The 24,608-nt window shown below is 37.5% G+C and overlaps 1 protein-coding gene across 1 annotated transcript in view; it reads left to right on the forward strand.

Annotated features, from left to right (window-relative positions):
* Positions 1 to 24,608, forward strand: part of PREX1 (phosphatidylinositol-3,4,5-trisphosphate dependent Rac exchange factor 1) — a 222,180-nt gene that overhangs the window by 134,618 nt on the left and 62,954 nt on the right. Inside the window, exons 7-11 of the mRNA XM_083358786.1 lie at positions 4,375 to 4,508; positions 11,598 to 11,713; positions 13,611 to 13,760; positions 18,572 to 18,719; positions 23,851 to 23,951. Of these exons, the coding sequence (XP_083214912.1) occupies positions 4,375 to 4,508; positions 11,598 to 11,713; positions 13,611 to 13,760; positions 18,572 to 18,719; positions 23,851 to 23,951 (649 nt within the window). The remainder of the gene's footprint in view (positions 1 to 4,374; positions 4,509 to 11,597; positions 11,714 to 13,610; positions 13,761 to 18,571; positions 18,720 to 23,850; positions 23,952 to 24,608) is intronic.

The following is a 24,608-nucleotide window of genomic DNA, read 5'->3' on the forward strand; positions in this document are numbered from 1 at the left end:
TGGACTTATTGGTGTCTGGAGCATCCTGTATTTGAGAGACTGATGGTTACCAGCCGAAATTCTTTTGCTGGACACATCTGTTAGAAGTCATGTAAACTTCCTCATGTTTAGAGTGTTTATTCCACTTTGAGATTGTTTTGTTTTGACTTGTACATTTGCTCATTCAGACTTCTTTTTTGGCATCCAACTGGAGCCATGTGAATGATGTAGATAGCCAGCTATGTAAAAAAAATGTTATTTTTTGGATAGCAAGCTTGGTCAACAGAGCTCAGATAGAATGTTCAGTGTCTGAGCACAAATAGAAATCTATTCTGAATTGAGGGTTTGAAGTCTCAGTGACTACTTTGCCAACCCAAATCCATTTTTTAACATTGTAAGCTGTCCAGAGTCACTTCATGGTGAAATGGGCAGCAAACAAATTTAATAAATAAAATAATAAATTAATCCAGGATAGCAGTGGAGTAACAACAGTAATAATAAGGAAACAAATGGGATTGGCTAGGATAGTAGTGGATTAACAACAGTAATAATGAGGAAACAAATGGGATTGGCTAAGCATTGCTGTAAGGATTTAAATGAAGCACAACAAAGATTCTGAGAATTACAAGAATTTCTGATATATTTATCAGGGTTTTCTTTTAGACAAACAAAAGCTTCTTGCTGATTTATCCCATCGCATAGAGAATTCAAAAGGTAACATCATCTTTTTGGACTATTACATAAAAATCCCCAAAATGTACTTCTAAAAGCTTGTCCATATTAGAAGCTGATCTTAATTGAATATAGTTTTTATAGCCAGAAAGGATTATAACCAGAAGGGATATTTCTTCTATATTCCTCAGAAGGAATAAAGAAGGACAATTCCTAAAAATATTGTACTTTTAAAAAAGAAAAATCGGTATAGAGAGCGAACTGCAAAAATACATGGATATCAGAGTTATTCTTACATTTGATCTTCGTAGTCCTTTTTTAATATTTACTTTACTTTACTCCTGTAATGGAGTACTTTCTATTCCCATCAGTTAGAGGCATGCTACAGACCTGATGATATGAATATTTAATTAGTGTTTTTAATTTTTTCTGTATATTGCCTTATATCAGTGCTTTATATTTAGCCCATGTTTGGGTGGGGTTCAATGTTAGGATGAGATACATACGCAAATAATTCCCATTTCTATTGGTAAAACCAATCAAAAGTTTAGAAAACAGGCTGAAATTTTACCACCAATATTTGCTTATCGTATTGCCAAGTTTCAGTGGTGTTTCCTTGGGGAGCAGAGGGACAGAAATAAATAGCTTATGTGGGTTGCCTCTGGCCTGTGATTGCCTTTTCTTTGTTTAGATCTGAGTGAGGTGCATCACATTTGTTTACCAAACACATTTTCTGTAACCCGGCTTGCCATTTATAACCAAATTCCAGTCTTTGATTTAATTGGATAACTTAAGCATCCAAGAATTTCAAACAAGATATGAAAATTATACCCTTTAAAATAGCTTTCCTCAACTGGTTTGTTAGACTAAATCCTCATTGTCTATTGAAGACATCTGGAAGATTCTGGTTTAGGAAAAACTGATCTTTAAGAACTAGAAATAACTATATGAACAATACATAACTATATTTATTTTATTTTATTTTATTTTATTGGATTTATATATATGACATATAGACTATAAAAAGAAAGTTGATAGGTGGATTAGATAGGCCTAGTCAATTCAGAATCATTTTTGTGTCAGACATAGATGCATAATTTATTTCAAATAAATGTTACGAGATCCTGAACTCAGAATCAGCAGGTTCTTCTAAATAGAGTTAAGAATGTGGCATAATAGGTACTAATCTACCTGAACTGTGAGCCAGGAGGTTCCTGATTTAATTCTATGTTTCACATTTGCCACCAATTCAGCAAATGATTTGAAGAAAGCTAGTCTCTCTCTAAGCGTCATCTCTCTTGTGCAGTGATGCTGATGTTCCTTTGCCTTACCACTATTACAAATAGTACTTTATTAAATCTGCAAAATTGGTTATAGTTTGCCTACCTAGCTACTACCCAACTTCTGGGGTCGTATGCAACTTCTGCTAGCATGGGTGCATCGGAAATATAAAGAAAGTTATTTTGTTTATGGATGTGTTTCACAATTCTGGACTAATTTTTCCCTTTTTTTTGTCTAGAAAGACATCAGTAGGTCGTATTAATCTAATATACTCCCTTAGTCTGGTTTGCACTGCAAATAAGGAAGTTAGTCTCTGCCAAACACATTGCAAAATAAGAAATATATTTTTATACTTTTCTCTATTTTTTTGTTCTGTTTCTTATAAATTGAATTAATTGAGTAATTTGCTGGCCAGGAATTATTTCTTGTTATTTGAAATATATTACCTGCATTGTTTTCATGCTTAGGAAATCATACTATAGGTGGAAACATAAAATTGGATTACTTAGCTCTGATACTTCCCTCCCTTATAATTTTGGAATATTGCAAAGTGGTATATATGCAAGACTGTCTTTCAAAATGTCCTGGAGACTTCTTTTAGTTTAAAATAAATTGGCTGAACTGAGAGAGCAGATAAAAATAATGTAATAGTGGTGCTTGCAACGTCTGCCAATCCATTTTTCTAATCGATATGCTGGTTCTAATTTTTACAACTCTAAACATCTTGGGAATAGATTATCTCAAGTGCAGTACTGTAATGGTATATGGAAAAGACCTTGGAAGACAGGAAGAAGAGCTACAGATTGTGTGTGTGTGTGTGTGTGTGTGTGTGTGTGTGTGTGTGTGTGTGTGTCATATGCATATGTGCATGTGTGTATTAAAAATTCTTATTAAAACAGTAAAATCTAATACAAACTAAAATTTAAGAGAACAGAAAAAAGTAAAAAGTGCAAGAAAAAAGGAAAAAGTAAGAATGCAATAAAAAAGGAAAAAGAAATATGTATTCCAGCCTTCCATCCAACAAGTACAAACAAATTTAGCGACTGTTCATCCCCTCCAAGGTTACAAACAATTTATCACTTCATCCCTTATTCCATCTCTTATTTATAGGCAAAACCATAAAACACCACTTTTTCAGTCTTAGGGTCAGCAGGAAGTCCATAAAAAGTTGTCATAAGTAACAACATGTCTTATTTTAACCTTGTGCAGATAATTTTAATTCATTCAAATATTTGATTTCTCTTCATTTCATCTTTATCCTATCACACAGAATTCTTCAGGTCCTTAACAAGTCTCTGTGTACTGTAAACTTTTATTGTAAAAGTTGCTACATTCCAAATTTATCTGGACCCTTAGTCTGTTTATACTTTCTGGATTTCTTATTTAGCTTTTTGTTGTTACTTCAAATTTTTGACAAGTTTATGATTAAAATATTCTTTCATTTAGGACTGAAGGCAAACTCACCTGGTGTTTTCAAACGTGTCATTCTGAAAGCTTCCAATAGCTAAAAAGTTGCTCATAAGCAATCAAAAGTATTTAGAAAATGAGTTTAATGAACTTGGTGTCCTTTAAAAGGTGCTGACCATGCGAGGCAAAATGGCTATTCCTGTCTTCCAGTGCAGAAATGTGCAGGAGACTGCTGTCCTGTGATCTCTTGTAGGGAACAACTGTCAGGAGCTTACATGGATAATCTCGTATTCTCTCCTTATCCAGAGAGATTTCAAGGAACAGGCCTATTTACTGGTTCCTTGGTCTTTGCTGCAGTCATTGGCTCCACTCTTGCAGAGATGTCTTCAGTTCACTATTCCTCCCCCACATATTAAACAATAATCAGATAAGAGACAGTTGAGTCCACAGAAGAAATGAGAGAATGGCAAATGTCTCAGAAGGGACCCCCCTTCTAGTTTGTTGGGCTGTAAGGGCGAGGAAGGGGAGATGTAATTTCAGACTTGCAAGATTCTATTAATGGCTGTGTTTCCTATCATCCCAGCTAAAATGATGTTTCTGGGAGGTGATAAGTAAAGTCCTTTCTATTCTTAGGCTTTTAAACAACTATTTTAATGTTTTTACTCTGATTTATTTTACAACTGGTTTTACTTTGCCGTTATATATTATATATATTATTGCTCTCTTGTTATAGTGGCTTTGTATAGGTTTTGTTCGTTTTTAATATCCATGTATGCAGATGAGCAAATTCTGGTTACTGAATAGTTGAAAGGTATATCAAAACAAATCTTAGTAAATATCTTGTATGGAGGGCATTAAGGTAGAGAAAGTTACTTTTTAAAATTTGATTTTCTTGAGAGATGAAAAGGAACATTAACAACAGATTCAGTAAAATAATTTCTAAGTAGCTGTAACTGTGAAGGATGGATTTGATTAATATTGAGACTCCAGAATTCTGAATGGGTCGAATCCTGAAATTGTTCTTTTGTGTTGTAGGGTTCCAACCTGACAGACATTTCGACCCAGCTTTTGCTTCAAGGAAACTTACTAAAAATCTCAGCAGGAAACATCCAGGAGAGAACATTTTTTCTTTTTGATAACTTGCTCGTTTATTGCAAGCGGAAATCCAGGTGAGTGCACTGTCTATGTCTGTTACTCAGTGTTCTTAATAATAAATGCATGGAAATAAGTGTTTTATGTTGTTTCTGGATTAAGGAGAAGGGAGCATCTTTTTTTCCCCTTTTCTAATTCTTATGAAGACTCATCTTACATCTTGGGCTTTAGGGCTCTAGAGGTATGACTTTAGCAGAGAAATGGGCCTGGGATTCTAATTTTTGGAGAGAGGGTGGCTTCATCCACAGGGATGAAGCCGAGACCAAGTTTTTATTTGCAAAATGAAGGAGTGTAGGACTCCTTTGTTTTGTTGTTGTTTTAAAATAAGCCTTTATTTAAAAGAAGGATTCTGTGGGGTCCTTGGTGTGCTCTCTGAGCTGGGTAGTTTTCTTGGAGACTTTCCATTATCAAACTAAGTATAGCATCATCAGTGCTAGTGTCCTTGCTGCTTCCTTGATTAGGTTGTTGCTTACTGTTAGTTTGTCTGCGTTGCTAATTCCTTGACTGGGATATTGTTTACTTAAGAAGGATTCCTCTTTCTTTGTATACTATGATAAGCATATTCCAATGATATCTCATGTATCCGTCTTAAAACATCAAGAAATGTTATTTTTTTTTATTCTAGTTTTCCCCCGCACACTCATGATCAAGGAGGACCTGGGTTAATGGTTCAGAATGTAGGCTGGGATTTAGAATGGCCATATTCTTGTGTTGGAATTTATTTTTATTTATTTAGGAAATGTATACAGCCATCCATTTAAATACATAGCATGGTGGTGAGCAACCCATCCAAAAACAATACAAAAATTCATAACCAATTAAAACAATCAATACAAGAAACAAATAACCGAGACACAAATGCCATGGCCCTAATACTTGGGGAGAAAAAAAACAAACCAGTTTTTAACAGCCCTCTGGAAGGCTAAGGGAGTCGGGGCCATGTGAACCTGAAGGAAGCTGGTGGTGCATGGCAGGAATTCTCTGTACTGAAAGTGGGCCACATAATTGGAAAGGACCTTAAAATAGGTGAGTTTGTAGAAGCAAAGTGAAATTAGGCATGCAGGCAAAACTGATTTGGAGACTTTTTGAAGCTTGAGGTGAGGCAACGTGAATTCAAACATCTTAGGCTTTAAAACTTGTTAGGCAAAAAAAGTGAGGCAGCAATAATATCACTAAAAAGGTAAAGGTAAAGGTTCCCCCGCACATGCGTGCTAGTCGTTTCCAACTCTAGGGGCCGGTGCTCATCTCCGTTTCAAAGCCGAAGAGCCAGCGCTTGTCCAAGGAGGTCTCCGTGGTCATGTGGCCGGCATGACTAGACGCCAAAGGCGCACGGAACGCTGTTACCTTCCCACCGTAGTGGTCCCTATTTTTCTACTTGCATTTTTACGTGCTTTCGGACTGCTAGGTGGGCAGAAGCTGGGACTAGTAACAGGCGCTCACTCTGCTACGCGGCACTCGGGATTCGACCCGCCAAACTGCCGACCTGATCGACAAGCTCAGCATCTTAACCCACTGAGCCACCGCGTCCCTCTAATAATATCACTAGTACAGCATAATAATTTCTAAATGTAATATTCTCTTTCTCTCTCTCTCCCTCCCTCCCTCTCTCTCTCCATCATTCCCATGAAAGTTATGACAACTTGCAGATGCTATTTAAGATTTATATAATACTGTAGATTCCTCAGTTTTCATATTCATTTCCTTTTTGCTTGGGGAAGGTGGGGAAGTAGGCTTGATTGAGGTCTGAAAATAGGTACTCATGTGATCTGATGGGCCATCCAAAAGGCATGTTCCCCCCCCCCTTGGGGAAGGCATGCATCATACTAATGGGAAAGAATCACCCCATACCATCTAAGATTGGGGATGGTAGCTCTGCATCATCCTGCTAGCTTCATTCATGCTGTATCCTTTCCTTTCAAGTGACGTTCAATGGCGGGACATGGATTGGGGTAAAGTTAATTATGTTGGTGATCTGCTGGATGAGTTTCTGCTGGATTTATCCATACTCTGAAAGGAATTTAAGAGCATCTTCCTTTAAAGAGGAAGGACAAACCATGGGTGAAATAGAGTAGTAGTAGAAAGGAAAAAATACCTACTCAAAAGCTCTGTAGGTCCCGTTAGGAACAGAGTAGGCTAGAGATTCTTCATTCTTCAGTAACCTTCCCTAACCTAGTAATCCTCTTTCATATATAAAACTATGTCATCCCATTGCCAGAAATGCCATTGATTCCATGTGCTAAGCAGAAGCATCTCCTATTCTTTACTAGTAAATTTTGACTTCCTCCTCATTCATTGGAGTCTTCCTGAGTCTCTCTTTGTCAGCCCTTTTTTTCCTGGTTCAGTTTAGCACTTTGGATTAATACAGCCCCTCCCTTTCTGCAGGCAGTTTTCCCAGAACACTGAGTTCTGTTGCCTTTTGAGAGAGTGCTCTTGTTTGTGCAGAACAGGCATCAGTGAGAAAGTTTTCTGCAGTTTGGCTTGGAGATCGATATGGCAGCTCTGACATTTTCAGTTCCCCAAAGAATTTGTGTTTATATTTCCTGTATTTCCAAAGCAAGCTCTGTCCCATTCTCCAGAACATGCTTTTCATTAAAAGTAGAGGGGTTTTCTGCATGCTACCTACTGTTTGAGAGATATATTTAGATGTAGCAAGGCTGCTATAATTTGGGATGGTTTATCTTTCTCTCTGCTGTTTAAATTCAGTGCAGAAAGAAGCTGAATGTCTACCCACTTGCTGGAACTGATTAGCACCAGGCTTCAACAAGTGACTTACTAATCAGCTACAATGTTCAAATATAGAACTTTATAACAAGTTAATATAATGAAAAATATTTAATGTCTACTATACCTCAGACAGTGCTCTATAATAGATGTATGCCTAGCCTGGTATTAGAGCTACTTTTCCATGCTGCAGCCCCAAAGATCATGGTATATATAGATAGACTGGAGCCAAATTTACAGGATTGTTTCACTGGTCTTTTGATTCATTGTCAGGTGACTCCAAAAGAGGGTAGCAGTATTTGAATGAGAAAAGCCACATTTTCTTTGCCTTTGCAGTACAGTTACTCACATACAACTGAAACAATATACTTTGATGAAGTGTTTTGAGAGATTCGTAAGAGACTATATGGTTTCATGCCTTCCCTCTACATTTGACTCATTACAGTCTGCCTATCAGAAGAACCGCTCTGTAGAAGATGCACTTTCCTGTGTGCTTCATCTTAGCTTGGCGCACCTGGAGGGGAAGAATACTCATGTGTGAATGCTGTTTGTTGATTTTAGTTCAGCATTCAGCACAATCATTCCTCAGCATCTGGTGAACAAACTGGGCCTATTAATTTTAATACTCCTTTATGTAATTGGATACTTGATTTTCTTATTGATAGGTCCCAATTTGTGTGAGTTGGAAAGAAAGTTTCCAGCTCCATCACCTTAAATACGGGTTCCCCAAAGGGCTATGTCCTGAGTCTGCTACTGTTCGCCTTGATGACCCACAAGTGCTGTGCCAAATCTGCTACAAATCACATTGTGAAGTATGCAGACAACACGGAAGTGGTGGATTTTATCTGGGATGACAGTGAAGATGCTTATAGGAAAGAGGTGATGGACTGGTGCAATAAAAGTAACCTGGTTCTAAATATTGATAAAACAAAGGAGATCATTGTAGATTTTAGAAAAAGCCGGCATAGTCATACTCCACTCAGTATCAAGGATGCAGCAGTATTAAGTATCTGGGGATGCAAAGAGCTAACAATCTGAATTGGTCTCTCCACACCTCATCCTTAGTGAAGCGTGCAAACCATCCTGCGTCAGATGAGGAGAGCACATCTTTCTCCTTCTGTCCTGGCCACTTTTTACAGAGGCATGATTGAGAGCATTTTAACAAACTGTATCACTGTCTCATTTGGTGGCAGCAGTGCCTCAGATAGAAAGTCCATACAGAGGGTGGTAAGGACAGCTGAGAAGATCATAGGAAGCTCGCTCCCTGGTATTCAGGGTGCTGCTTATAAGCACTATGTCCGTGATGGCGAACCTATGGCATGTGTGCCACAGGTGGCATGCATAGCCCTCTCTGTGGGCCCTCTCTGTGGGGCCTGTCTGTGGGCATATCTTCAGCTGGGTTTTATAAAACCTTTCTGCTTTAGGCCTCCGACACTGTGTGCAAAAAAAAAAAGGTTCAATCAATCAATTTCAACTTCTTGCGGGGAAAAAAAAATATCTCGCAAAGTTGGAGTTGATTGAACTGTTTAGTCCCACCCAGTCTGCCGTTACCACCACAGCCACGCCCACCCAATTGGCCACACCCACCCAATGGGCCATGCCCACCCAGCACCTGACAATACATAAGTGGGTTTTTGGTTGCAGTTTGGGCACTCGGTTTCTAAAAGGTTCGCCAACACTGCACTATGTGCTTAGAGCTGAAAGCATTGTTAGAGATCCCACACACCACTTTATGGTCTGTTTCTCTTGCTCCTCTCTGGGAGGAGATTTCAAAGTATTTCTAGCAGAACTACCTGATTCTGTAATACAGGGTCCCCAATCCCTGGTCCGCAGACTGGTACTGGGCTGTGGCATGCCAGCAACTGGTCCACACAAACAAGTAAAGCCCCATCCGTGGGATGCAGGCAGCACACAAAACCACACCTCTTCTGGTCTGCGGAAAAATCTCTCTCGACGTAACTAGTCGCTGGTGCCCAAAAGGTTGGAGACCTCTGTTGTAATAGCTTTGTTCCCTATGCCATCCACCTGGTAAACTCACAAGATTCGTTTTTCTCGCTATGCACATGTATACATAATCTGAACTAGACTGTGTTTTTTCTCTGTGTCATATAATATATGTATGTATATGCACAATTCTGTATTTATTTTTGTCATATGTAGTGTATATAGGAGGTGGTGATCCTTTGAGAGCTGTATGCAATGAAACTTTATTTTAATGTATGTTGATTAGTGTACATTCAAACTGACAATATCCTATCCTATCCTATCCTATCCTATCCTATCCTATCCTATCCTATCCTATCCTATCCTATCCTATCCTATCCTATTCTTATCATGGATAGAAATGTCCACATCCATGCAGGAATGTTGGGGGGGAGAATTTATTACTGTAATTTGGGTAACACAAATTTACTTACTCTGTACATTTTGTACACACAAATTTATTTACTCTGTACATTCTGTTTTGAAGTTCATAGTTATATGGGTGTAAAATCACTGATTACCGCCACCTGCTTATCCATTAAAAACTAGAGTTTATGCTTTTGTGTTGCTTGCTGTTTCAAAAATACAGACTGCATGGAATGAAATTTAGTCTGGTGGATACAAATGATTTCGTATTATTAAATGAGAAATGAAATCAAATATTTATTGTGGTCATAGACCAGAATAAAAATGATAACTTTTTTTAATGATATACTTCCCTGCCTGCCCCACTCCCTGATCTAACTCTAAGAGAATCATCTTTAATTGACATATGATAATTATTAATCAGGTGAGACAGCAAAAACAGAAGCACACAATCTATAATATTCAAAACCTTTTTTTACACTTAGTAGGTCAATCCAAACAGTTCAAGTAGCTATGAAGATTTCTGTTCTGCCCTAGCTCAGCTTTTGGATCCTTAGGAATGCCTATCTAAAGTAGTAGAAAGAAGGGCATGCTTACATTTAATGTCACACTTTATTCACACTTGAAAAGACAAAGGTAAAAGCCTTGTCAGAACCTTGGACAGATCTCTGTGAAGTTTGCAAAATACTGTAAACTCTTCCAAAACAATAACAACAAACAAACAAAAACCCTGTTATTTCAGCAAAGTCCTTGATCTCAAATGCCTATAGAGACTCTCAATCATCCAGGTCATGCAAAACATCCAAAGGTGCTTTTTCAAGAGGTAACTGGATTTCCTTTGTTTTTCTTGAAGACATTTTGCTTCTCTGAAAAAGCTTCTTGGCTGAGACGCAAAACATCTTCAAGGAAAACAAAGAAATCCAGTTGCTCTTGAAAAAGCACCTTTGGAAGTCGACCCAAATGTTCTTTATAATTATTATGTAGTCTCTACAGCTTTCCATTTTTGAGGAAGATTGTGGAGAAGGTAGCCAATTTGCAGTTGATGATAACCCTGGAGAAGTGGATTTTTAAAAGATTTTTTCAGTCAAGTTTCAGGCCAGGATTTAGTATTGAAGCCGCCTTAATCATGTTGTAGATGCCTGAGATGGAGCTGAGATAGTGGTGGTGCATTTATCCTTGTACGTCTTGATTTCTCAGTAGCTTTCAGTATCATCAATAACGGTATCTTTCTAAGCCATCTCCATGTATTGGGAATAGGGACCACTGTTTTACAGAGGTTGTCTTCCTTTCTCTAGGGCTGATTTCAGTTGGTGTTTGTTGGGTGAAAGAGATTGCTCCCTAGGTCCCTCCTTTGTAGGGTGATGTGCTGCAATGGTATTAAATGTTGATTAAGAAAATTATTTGGACGAGTTTATGTTCTACTTGTGTGCTTCTCAGAGGCAACTTGACCAGCCTTGAGGGAGAAGATAATGCTGATCTACATTGAATTTGATCCAGCAGAACACTTATTATTTAGTTCTTATGTGTTCTCTACCTTCAGCAGCAGCAACGTCCAGAGTCTCTGCTTAAACTGAATCTTCTGACTCAGGATCCTTTTTTGCTTGACCTTTGAGAACTTTTGTCTGAAATCAAATTAAACAAGCACAAAACAAAAGCAACTGAGGGATGGGCAGATACATAAATCACTATGATACAACATACATACTTGCACACATACTGTACATAAATAACTAACCACCCTAATATTACTATGGTTTCAGATCCTATCACAAAGATGCGTTGTATTTTTAGTTGCCAACTGTTTCTGTGCCATCTGTCATTATGTGCCTATATCATTCTCTTTATAAAGTACACCTCCACAACAGATGTATGACATAATATTTATTTACGTGGTAACCAGTATAGAGGGTGGCATATATACTCCTGTCCCCATCCCAATTTCAGGTTTCAGGATGCTTGTAAGAAGCAAGTTGTTGCATTGAAACTGTCCAATACATAATAAACATCCTTGTTCACTATGCATTCATTAACTACAGAGTTGCTGGGAAGAAACCATCTAAGCGTACTAAGTCTATCAATGGATCCCTCTACATTTTCAGAGGGCGAATAAACACAGAAGTTATGGAGGTTGAGAATGTGGAAGATGGGACAGGTAAGGATCAATTGACTTTTGTCTCAAAAGGACAATGGTAGTGATGTTCTGTTTTTGACTCTTAATGGAATTTTACCCATCCTTTTGGAGGTGATTTGGGGGATCTACCTGGATTCATAGCTCTGGCTCAATTTATGAGGTGACGGCTGTGGTATGGTTGCAGCATCCCATAGTCAGGTGATCATCACGTGTGACCTCCTGCCTGCTTTTCCATTGACTCTGCTTGTTGGAAAACAGCAGTGAAGATTGCAAATGGCAATCAGATGACTGTGAGATACTGCAAGGTCGCGTTTGTGGGCCAGTTGCCAAGTGATGGCTGCATCTGAGGACCCACATTCAGCACCATCATAACTTTAAATGGTCATTGAGTGGTCGTTCAATGAGGACTACCTGTAGATGTTAATATTGTTTACATTGCATGTGCATTTATTCCACAGGAGTTAGGTGGTCAATAAATTTAAATTAATAAGCAAATGTATTATTTTTGAAGGTGTTTTTAGTTTAGGAAATGATTTTGAATGTTAGCTGCTCAGAGTCTTCGGGAATGGGTCCATAGAAATTAAGTAATTAAGTAAGTAAACAAATGAACAAGCCTATTTCATTTATCAGAGAAAAATTCAGATGTTTTCTTGGCAGGTGTCACTTTAGTTTGGATTGAATACTTGCATTTCTGAACTGGTATTTAAATTCCAAGTCTCTGTTAATAAATTTAACTAGGCCTGGCAAAGTTCTGGAAAATCCATCCCCAGAATATACAAAGCTTGACAACTCTTTAACTTTGCTAGATTATAGTTAGTTGGTAGTTCATTTTAGGAGTCCTAAGCCCTAAAATGCGTTAATTCAGTCACTAGATTAAACCAAGGAGCTGAAAATTAATGTAGTCCAATCTGTACCAAGGCAAAAACTGTGCCACTAAAGTATAATTGATTTTTAGTCAGTCTGAACTCTCTTAAAAATTAAAAGCAGTTCAGATCAACTGTTCTTTTTCTGGTATCAGTAACCATTAGATGAAGCTGAGAGTTCACTGTATTACTTGATATAATAGATATCTTCTTATTAATTGCTCTCTTACCTGATTTTGGTGTACTCTCTGCATTAACAGAGGGATAGAATCAAGATCACGTGAAGTATTAATACCACTTTACAATGCCTTGGTAAGGCCACACTTGGAATACTACATCCAGTTTTGGTCACCACGATGTAAAAAAGATGTTGAGACTCTAGAAAGAGTACAGAGAAGAGCAACAAAGATGATTAGGGACTGGAGGCTAAAATATATAAGGAACAGCTGCTGGAATTGGGTATGTCTAGTTTAATGAAGAGAAGGACGAGGGGGGACATGTTAGCAGTGTTCCAATATCTTAGAGGCTGCCACAAAGAGGAGGGACTCAAGCTATTCTCCAAAGCGCCCGAAGACAGGACAAGAAGCAACGGATGGAAACTAATCAAGGAGAGAAGCAACCTAAGGAGAAACTTCCTGACAGTTAGAACAATTAACTAGTGGAACAACCTGCCTCCAGAAGCTGTGAATGCTCCAACACTGGAAGTTTTTAAGAAGAGACTGGACAGCCATTTCTCTGAAATGGTATAGGGTTTCCTGCCTGAGCAGTGGGTTGGACTAGATGACCTTTAAGGTCCCTTCCAACTTTGTTGTTGTTGTTGTTGTTATTATTATTACTAATTATTATTATTTCCCCACCCAAGGTATTTCAGTAGCATGCAAGATAGGATCCAGGTTTCATTGGGACTGGTCCAATGCAATGCCTAAAAATTGTGACGAAACTTTTGGAACCTTATCTGGCTGTCTCTATTAATGGTGGAGCCCAGGTTGAATTAATTTTTCTTTTAGATCCCAGATTTGCACTCACACTCTTCTTGGTACATTTGTGCTTTACAGCAGATTATCACAGTAATGGTTACACAGTAACAAATGGATGGAAGATACACAACACTGCTAAAAACAAATGGTTTGTCTGTATGGCTAAGACAGCAGAGGACAAACAGAAATGGCTGGATGCTATAATCAAGGAACGGGAGCAAAGAGAAAGTAAGTTTGTGTCTGGTACATTTTATATTTTAGGGACAAGAGTAGATGGCCTGTATACATTTGCAGAATTTTCCCATCTAAAAAAGGAGCAGTTTGTTTTCATTGTTATGGCAAAAAAAAAATAAAAAAAAAATGGTGGTGGTGGTGTAGAGGTATAATTTAAACATCTACAATGTAGATTCTAGAAGGTTTGTCCCTTAAACAGATTCAGAGATGTGGAGCTCAAGTACTCTTGCACGTATAAAGTCACAGTTGACTTTATTTTGCACAATGTGTAGGAGTTTTATGGCTCTTGTTTTATAAGCAGATAAGTAAGTTTATTATTTATTTATCAAATTTATATAGCCACCCGGCTTACGAATGTGACTCTGGATGGCATACAATAAAAACAGAATGATAAAACATATCTTAAATAACCTTTAGAAACAATAAAACATACATATAATAAGACCACGGGAGAGTGTTAAAAATTAATATGTAATAAAGCCTTGTTGCAGGCTCTTTGTTTCCAAAGGATCCCCAGGTTGCTGAAAGATGTTCTAGAAAGGAATGTATATTAGTATTCCTTTTGCTAACTGTGGGAAAATTTTAATCGTTTGTACAGCACACATTTAGTTAAGGTTCTGGCATTTACTACTATTATTAAACTCTCTTAATTACTCTCCTATTCCAGTACGCCATGAAGAACTGATCATGGGTGCAGTTTAAAGTGACAGTTCACTGAAATTATGACAGCATTTTGGGCGCTTGCCAACCTACTACATCCTGTAGTCATGTGACCAAGATTTGTGATGCTTTTTGCTGGTTTCTGGCAAAAACGCTCCATCCCATTCAAGGGAGTGGATTTGGACTTAGGATCAGGTGATTCATTTAACAATCACGTGATTCACTTAATCACATTATTTGTTTAATAAGTGGTGGAAAAAATGGTTTAAAAATAAAATCTGGTCCTATGATGTTTTGACTTAGAAATGAAAAATTCCAATCCCAATTGTGGCAGTAAGTTGAGAACTACTTGTAGCCCTATTCCCTTGTTTTTCACCCAAAGTCATAAAAGCAGGCGAGGTAGTAGTTCCTGTTACCTGCTTGTCTACAGAGTTTATTTTTTAAAAAAACACCACACACAAACTGTCGCCAGTTTTACTGTACAGTGATAGGAAATTCAAGCAAAACATTGGACTTGCTGGATGTTTTTTTCCAGTTCCCTGCTTACAAGACAAGTATAGCACAAAGCAAAATGATGTGTTGCTAATTGCTGGTAAGCTGCCTGTTTGTATTTTATGGCTGCAAAGAGAAGGGTTCCTGATTTCCTCTTATATAAATAATAGCATTATCATTGCAACAGCATGCTAGCGAAACCTAAAGTCAAATGCAGCTTGAATTTAACATAAGAGGATACACAAAATGCAAACATGTACACCAGACAAGTCAAACTCGCGGTGTCACGTGACGTCGTGCGACATAGTGGAGCTTTTTCGCCATTACTGGCAATGGGGTGGGCACGGTTTCTTCATGACTCGTCCGGCCTGCGGGCCAGCAGTTTGACAACCTTGATATACACTAAGGATAAGCAGTCAAATCCAAACCAACTGTTGAATCAAGACCATTCATTAGGTTGCAGCACAGAAGATTTATTCAAGCCTACACCTAAGAATCTAGTAAATTAAAATTCAAAACTAAAGTGGTGCCAGATAAATTAGCAGAATTCAGGAGGGGGTGGATTGGATCGCTTATGGCAGACATGTCAAACTCACGATGTCACGTGACGTCATGTCACGTTTCGGAGCTTCTTCTCCATTGCTGGCAATGGGGTGGGCGCGGTTTCCTGATGACGCATCCGGCCCACGGGCTGGCAGTTTGACACCCCTGGCTTATGGTAATGCAGTGATGCTAAGCTGCTGATGCACTTATAACTCCATTCCCCCCAGCTCTGTCTGTTGTTCTTATTCAGCAACAATGAAATCTTTACAGTTCTAAATGTATCTTGATCAAAATTGCGTAAGGGTTTAGGGAGAATATAAATCAATTCAAACAATCAGGCATTTGATTGTTAATTGAGTGTAATATTAATTTTAGCATTTCTTTCTTTAGTTTCTTTTTAAAATTTTGTTAGCTCGCTTAAGTACTCAGCATAGTGTGAATGAAGTTTTAATGCAACAAAATGAGAGACTAACATATATACATACTTTGCATATCCAGCAAACTAGCGGTGTAGTGGTTAAGGCTTTAGGTAGAAACCAGGAGACCATGAGTTCTAATCCTGCTTTAGGCATAAAGCCACCTGGATGGCCTTGGGCCAACTACTCTCTCTCAGCCCAAGGAAGGAAACAGTTTCAAACCACTTTTGAAAATCTTTGCCAAGAAAAGGGCAGTGACTTCTCCTGACAGTCTCTGATAATTGGACACGGTTGAACAGAAGAAAAATAATAATAATAATAATATACAACTTATAAACCTGCGTCACTGATTGAGCTGGGCAGCCATAGAAATTGAATGAATGAATGAATGAATGAATGAATGAATGAATGAATCAATGAATGACCTCAGAAATATTAGCAATAAATGCTTGTACAGCAGGGTGTCAAACTGCTGGCCCACGGGCGGGATACGTCATACGGGAGCTGCGCCCACGCCATTGCCGGCAATGGCAAAATTGTCCTGATATGTTGCGCGATGTCACGTGATGTTGCGTGTTTGACATATCTGATGTACAGTGAAGTAGATTAATCCATGTTGCACTTATATAACCTTTTTACTGTTTTTTCATCTTTCTTTACCAACTTCCTTTCTCAGTCTATATGCTTAATGATAAGGCTGATTCTGATAGAACTCACATTAAAAAGCATCAAATTAATATGAAACTTAAAATGTCTTGTGAAGTATGAATTACTGAGTGATAGTAATATGTCATAGTAGTATGTTAGGAATGTTAATATATTGAACTAGCACACAAAAATCAATACTTGCACAATCGGTAGGACTATCTTTTTTAAGAGAGCCTAATGGGTTTTCTCTATATAAAGAAGAGACAGATAATTTCTAATAATGATATTTTACATTTACTCCTCCATGTATAACACCTGGATTTTTGAAATGATGGTTTGCTAAATAAACTGTAGAATCCTCATATAATACTAAGCCATAATATGCAGATTTACTCATACAGACCTATAAAAGTGTGACCAATGCTTAGTCCCGTATTTTCAGCCAGTCACCAGCTTTCTGGAGCTTTTGGTACAGCTAGATAACCTGTGATCCATTAGGTCATCATTTCAGAGATATTTCTTTATATAAAAAGAGAAACAGAATGACCATAGCTGGGCAGAAAAGCAGTCGGAGATAGAGCAATCTCCATCTTTTTCACAGCTCTCCCATTGAGTTTTCTTGTGGGAAGCTGACAGGAAACATTAGAAATGACTGTCACCTGGCTGTGGCTGACAGTGGTTATGCAGTGTCACAGCAGTGTGGCAGTACTGAAACGGCCAGAACTTTGCCAAATTTTAATACCATGGGAGTAATGGGTCCTAGATCCTAGACACATTCTTTAAGTTAGCTCATTTGAGTAGTGTTAATGCAAAAAATGTTCTGTGATGCACAATTTTGCCTAACTAAAGGTTACAAACAGACCAACAGGAGAGTTTTAGTAGTATACAAATTCTTTACTGATCTTGTTTTTCACACTTAGTTAATCTTCTACATGTGAAGGTTTTACTGTCTTTCTAAAACACTGATGTATTGGAATGTGTGAAGGACCTTGGGGAATGAGGGCAAGAAATGTTTCCTATGTAACAATCAGACAAGAGAGGCAGGAGCCCCCAATGGCTTAATGGATAGAGTAACAAACTTAGGAAAGATCCAGCCTAATGGATCAGGAAGTTAAAAGTGGCAGCGGGAGGTTTATACTTTCAACTCTGCAAGATTCTTCTAGTGTATCCTTACGTTATAAAGAAGAATTAGTTCATCTGCTTGTGTTCCCTGCTTGGTTTACTTGGGAGGGCTGACAATTGGAGATTCATTTGTTTGTCTAGAGGCAATTTCTATTTGTCATAGATAAGAATGAAATCAAGGAGGTTTTAGGCATGAATTCAAGATTTTATTGAACAGCAACTCCATCTGGTTGAGATACTTCAACAGCCAAGCCATTATCAGCACTAAGACAAAATGCTTTATGTTCAAACCAGATGAGTAAGGGATGCATTGCAATCTTCTCCTTACCTCAGAGCTTTGGGAATTTGATGATGTAGTTGCAAATTGAGAATGTGTTGAATTACACAGACTGCTTTCTATCCCAATCTGACTTTGCAAATTACCTTTGGCAGAACTTGTCAGCAAGTGTTTTGGAGTAATATTATAGTATGGAGAAAGATGGCAATTGGCCAGAATGTCCCTCCCCCTGCAAATCATTATAATAGAAATCTGATCATGAAAACAGTTCTGAATTGCACTGGACATAATATCACACTTTCTCTAATTAGATCAGAAACTTGATGCAGTGTATTCAGTATATTTATGACTGACTTGGATGTGTTGTCAATACACACAGCCTTAGTTGTGATGGAAGTGAATGAAGTGCTTCCATTGAAAACAGATGAAAAAAGAAGCTTCACATTTACCCTTACTTTACTTAGGAGAAATGAAGTGTCTATTCACAACTGAGAAGCTTTTTTTTGTCTCTCTGTTTACAAAATTATTTCCACTAAGGAAAGGAAAATGTTTGTGATCTAGTTGATATTAGGCCAACTTGTTTTTTTTTAAAAAAACCCAAGTTTATCTGGGAAGTGTTTATGGAAGATTCTGCTTTTGTTTTCCAGGTCTGAAGCTAGGCATGGAAAGAGATGCTTATGCTATGATTGCTGAGAAAGGAGAAAAACTATATCACATGATGACGAACAAGAAAGTGAATCTTATCAAAGACAGAAGGAGAAAATTAAGTACTGTTCCCAAGTGCTTTCTTGGCAAGTAAGTGATTTTGGGTTTGAATGGGGCCTTTCATTCCAATTAACAGAAAGGACTGTGAGTTTTCTGTAGATGGTTTGTGAAGCCAAATCAAATGTGCTTTGAGGGAATTTAATTGGAAAGGTCTTTAACCTCCATCACACTTAATTTATTAAAATTAATCATTCATTCCTACATAATACCATTGGATTATGTAATGACAGCAGATTCTTTTGGATCTGGAAGGACAAGATCATGTGAAAGCTATAGAAAAGGAAGAAATCAAATGCAGAACAAGCACTTACAATCTGAAAATAGTTTTGATAACTTACCTTGTCCTGCCTTCTTTCTCTCATCACCCTCCCTTTTTGTTCAGAAAAAAAAAAGATACTTTTGCATTTTTTTTGTTTTATAATGTCAAATTTAAAATGTGGAAATAAAAGTAGGGAAGTTGCCTCTTTTTATCAGTGGAGATAAGAAAATCCTACAATTTGTAGCCAGGGCAATATTAGGAAGTGATTTTTAAAAGTGTGAATGTTAGACTTGGAAAGACATTAAACATAGAAGATTGTTTGTAATCCATGCAATCATGCAGGTGATCTAGGTAGGGTAGAAATTTGATACATAAATGAATGAATAAAAACTGATATGTGCTAAAGATATTAACAAGAGATTGGATAGGAGATCATCTAAGGGTTTTTCTAGTAATGAAATTCTGAATATGTGTTGTTTTCTTCTCATTTCCATCGATGTTGCAGCATAGCAATCAATTTTCAGATATTGGGCAAGAAAAGTGATGCTGTTTGCTACATGTAGAAAGAATTGGTATTTTTGACAGATGCAGATATAAATTTTTTTAGCTATGATGGTAGCAGTAGTTGGACTTTGACAGGTCAAACACCCAACTCTGGATATGCCCTGTGTTCCTCATCTATCACCACATTGCAACACTACTGTTACTTGCTGCCATTGCCAATCATTCTTCACATGACAGCTGCATTTTATGAACTGACAGAATTCCATAGGACTCATCTCAGAGTCGGAGGTAAATCCCATTCTCTGATTCAGCCATTTGCCCTATTGGCATCAGGCCCCAAGAATGACAAATGACACATGGACTGACTTAAGAGTAGCTTCCTTTATTGTTTTTCACCTGTAAACGGAATCTTGCCAAACTAAAACTGCTATTTGCATAGCTAGAGATACACTCTGGGAATAGCTAGGGAGCAATTGTATAAGAATCTAATAGACCAAAACACATCTGCAGGGAAGATTGTCTAATTACTTTCATGATGAGAAAAGCTGTGCCAGGAAGATTAGGTACCATTCATGGGTCTAGATCAGGGGTGTCAAAACTGCTGGCCTGTGGGCCGGTTGCATCATACAGAGGTCACGCCCACCCCACCTCCGACAATGCAAAAAAAAAAAAAAAAGGTCGCGATACGTCACGACATTTCACATGATGTGGCAAGTTTGACACCCATGGTCTAGATACTGTCAGCATTAGTTCTGAGCTTGATCCGCAGCATATTTTGAATGAATGGAAGCTATAATTATGGGCACTAGGTCATGAGGGATCTCCTATTTGTTTTGAAAGTTGTCTTTTCCAAATGTTCCAAATTCTTGTAGAAGCTGTTAGTTCCATCTTGTAATAATCTTTCTTGAGGTGCATGAAATATTTCCCACTGTAGGTTACTTTTGTTTAGTACTGGCTTTAAAAATATCTCTATAGGTACTTTGATGATTCCTCACCTTTTTTTAAGCAAAAGACCCCCAATTTTGAGCTGAAGGTTATTCCTTTATGCATTCTAATTCTGTATACACATATCTAACTATAAACAAGGTTTAATCCTTCCATGTAGTAATCTTTCTATTTTCCCCACAATTGCTAAATCTGTGAAAAAGAATAAAATTGTGAGCTTCCAACTTAACTTTAGCAGCCAACTTGCTTTTTATAGCAGATCAGTTAATTCATATTTGTTCATCTTAATATGCCCCCTCTTTTCAAAATATGGCCTGCACATTTTCTTGCTATTCTGATCTGAAACCACTAACATTGTTTCTTGTCACGCACAGCAAGTGGGACTTTTATAGTTTGTTTGACGGATCTCTGTGTATACAAAGTTGTTGGTAGAGAATTTAATATTGGTTCCAAACATAGCTACTCTTTTTTCTCTTTTTTACTTGTCCATGACCTTCCTAATCTTTTCTCTTGCATCAATGCAAATTTGCTCTCTGATTTGGATACAGACAGACGTAAATGTGCAAGTCCTGATGCTTCAAAATCTTTTCCATTAGTCTTGTTTCTTTGGTAATATATTCTGCCCAGATCACAGAGATAATAGGAGTTTTTAACTTATAGAATTAGTTGTGACCATAGTTGTGACCAGAATTTCCATTGCTAAGCAAGGCAGTTGTTAAGTGAATTGTGCCCAGTTTTACATCCTTGTCTGCCAAGTGCCCCAATTTTGATTATGTGACATTTTCCCCCCATTTTTTTAATCATGTCCAACCCTGCTTAATTTTTCAAAATCAGCTAAACTTTTACATTTAGTTGGAGCTATTATTAAATTCAGCTTCTCCCAGTAATCATAGGCATGGCTCAAGGAAGATCATAAATCTGAGCACATGAGTTAAGTTACACATTGCAGGGAGAAGAGGTAAACTCTGTATGAGATATTATTTGGGGCAGTAGCCCTGGTTTCTTAGAAGGTATCCTTTCGTCTCTGAATGAATGGCTGCAATGCCATGTCGTAATGCATAAGCCACAACTCGGATCCAGAAAGACTGCAGCTGTTTTGCAGCCATGGATGAACAAGAAAGAGATTGGTCAGAGAAAGAAAAGAAACCTTGATGAATGGGGCATTACCCTATTCCTGAGGGAATCTGGTAGTTTGCCAAGTTAAAAATCAGTTATTTCAAAGCTCTGCAGAAGCCAGACAAAGCATGAAAGTGCACCCCTGTGGAGGAAATAGATGTACAATAAAATAGCTGTAATTCTTGCCATTTGTGTATGTCACTTGCTTATCCAAACCATGCCTCCAGTTACAGTTAATTTGACTCTACAATTTCAACATGTTTTTAGGAATGGCTGACTCATCCAAGCCACAGGTAGTGTATTTCAGGGGGGGAAAACTCCAAAAGAAATAAATAACATTTTAAAATTTATTTAGGGGAATTAAAAAGAAAGGCTGTATAATTCATTGCAGGACTTCTCAATAGTTAGTGTAGTTGAACATAATTTCTACATGTTGAAGTTGTAGAAAAAGAACTGGAATATCTGAAAGGCACTGGAATGTAAACATTGATCAAAATTTACAAAATGGTAAGATATTCTTCTCTGATGTTATCTACTGATGGATGATAGTAAAGAATACCAGTCTCTACCAGATGTCTATGGAGATTCTCAGTCATCATGATTGTTCCAAGGGTGCTTTTTCAAAAGGCAACTGGACTTTCTTTGTTTTTTTCCATGAAGATGGTTTGCTTCTCATCCAAGAAGCTTCTTCAGTTCTTACCCATATTGAAATTCTGGAACAAAGGAAATAAATAAAAGTTAGGTTGCTGACCTGACAATACTCTTTATTGTAATTATTATTGAACTTTATTTATTCATGTCATTTGTCTTGAAATTTTTGCATTCCAATAGAATATGCCTAGTTCAGGGTTAAATTATGGAGTCTTGGGGTATTTTTAGCGTAGTTGTTCATTTGCAGACCTTTTATTACTAGATAAAATCATCAGTGTGAATAAGTGTGGAGTTTGCCCCCTGTTTATATACACTAGCTTGCCCTGACAATTTTGGTGTGATTTTGTCCTAATCAAGGAACTACCAATAATATTTTTGGAGTCCAGGTTTAGGAATTCAGGTGGTAATTTTAAAGAAGGCAGAAGAGGCAAATGAGACAGTAATAATACAAACTGGTACAGGTGGTCCTCAACTTATGACCATAATTGAGCCCAAAATTTCTGTGGCTAAGTGAGGCATTTGTTAAGTGAGTTTTGCCCCATTTTGTGACCTTTCTTGCCACAGTGGTTAAGTGAATCTCTGCACTTATTAAATTAGTAACACAATTGTTAAGTGAATCTGGATTTCCCCATTGACTTTGCTTGTCAGAAGATTGCAAGATGTGATCACGTGACCCTGGGACACTGCAACCGTCATAAATATGAATCAGTTGCCAAGTGTCTGAATTTTGATCACAGGACCATGTGGATGATGTAATGGTTGTAAGTGTGAAAATTGTCATAAGTCATTTTTTTCAGTGATGTTGTACCTTTGAACAGTCTCTAAGTGAATTTTGTAAGTTGGCTTCCATAGGTTCTTAGAATGCAGCCTCTGGCATGCTATTTAGAAGCCAAGTGTTAATCACAGATTAATTGCAGAAGTACCAGTAGTCTTGATGGCCTTTAAGATGACTGTAATAGTGGTGAATATCTGTAGCTCAGGTGTAGGATGAGGGTGAAGGTTCATTCTCCTAGCATGTGGATTGGTTTCCAAATGTTTGGTTAGCAGTCTAGGTAACATCTTCAGCGGAGTTTAGGGGATGTCAATATCAGTGTTCTTCTGTTTAAGATAACTGCAGAAGTGTCAGTACTTTATTACCCAGACAACTTTAGAGTCAAAGTGACTGAGACATATGCCTTTCTTTATACACAATCAGCACATATTATGAAACCATAATATGTCCATACATTTTAAACAAAAAGAATAATGCATGCAGTTTGGCAGATGATATAGATAGGATGCATTTTGTTTAAAATCTGAACAGTTTTGTCTTAAGTATAATAGGAGTGAGAGCTAGAGGCTCATACACAGACATCACTATTCAGAGATCATGCATGCACAAACTCAGGCAGGACTCAGCATGCTGCCTCACCAGTGGTTTAAACACATTAGGAAGGCTCCTTGAAGTAGATCAGGTGGACAGAAATGATTGGCCAAGAGTCTTTCTGGACATTTTGTGAAGGTGGCACGATTTTGAACATCAGCCTCCTAATCACTCCAAGATGTGGCTTTCATGTAGACACGCTTTGCTTTACCTGGTAAAGAGAAAGATGCCTTAGGTCATTACACATCTTGAACGTTTATTTCTTTGCCTAAAGGAAATAGGAAGCTAATTTCATTTGTTAAACTTCATCTCTTTCTTTCCAGTGAGTTTGTTTCTTGGTTGAAAGAAATTGGGGAGATAAGCAAACCAGAAGAAGGAGTCAATCTGGGACAAGCTCTGTTGGAGAATGGCATCATCCATCATGGTGAGTGTTTTGTATTGTAGCATTAACTTCCACTAATACTAATTCTATCAAATGTAATAAAGTTAAAAGAAGCATAAAAGAAGCCAAATGTGTACAAAAGCCAATCTTTCAGTTAGAACTTTGGAAAGTTCCCTAACTTGAGGAACTTATTTTAGCATATTTATAGACTGCTTCTCATATAGTTTACAGAAATTATATAATGCTATGTTGTGAAATAACCCTCTGATACATTAAAAAAAACAAATATTAGTGGAAGTTAATGGCTAACATACTGTAAATATATGTAAGTTCCTAAAACAAACTGGGGTTAGGGCCAGTATGCCACAATGGTGAAGTAAATTCCAGTGATGAGACCCATCATATTATAAGACTCATCTCTATGTTTCTAAACTGGAAACCAAGATGAATTTGCAAGGCAAAGATGATTCACTATTTTTTTTGTAATATATTTTATTGATTTTTTTAAAACATAAATCACTTAATAATTGGTGAACAGTGTTGGGTTACATTTGTAAAACAATCATTAACAATTGATTTCTATAATCCATAATCCTCGTAATGGTTTTAGTTGATTTCCTCTTTTCTCAGAATATCCTCTTTTGCAAACATCATATTATAAGACTCATAATACAATTCTTATTGTTTTGATAGATAACA

This window comes from Vipera ursinii (genome assembly GCF_947247035.1).
Source record: "Vipera ursinii genome assembly, chromosome: 3".
NCBI lineage: Eukaryota > Metazoa > Chordata > Lepidosauria > Squamata > Viperidae > Vipera > Vipera ursinii.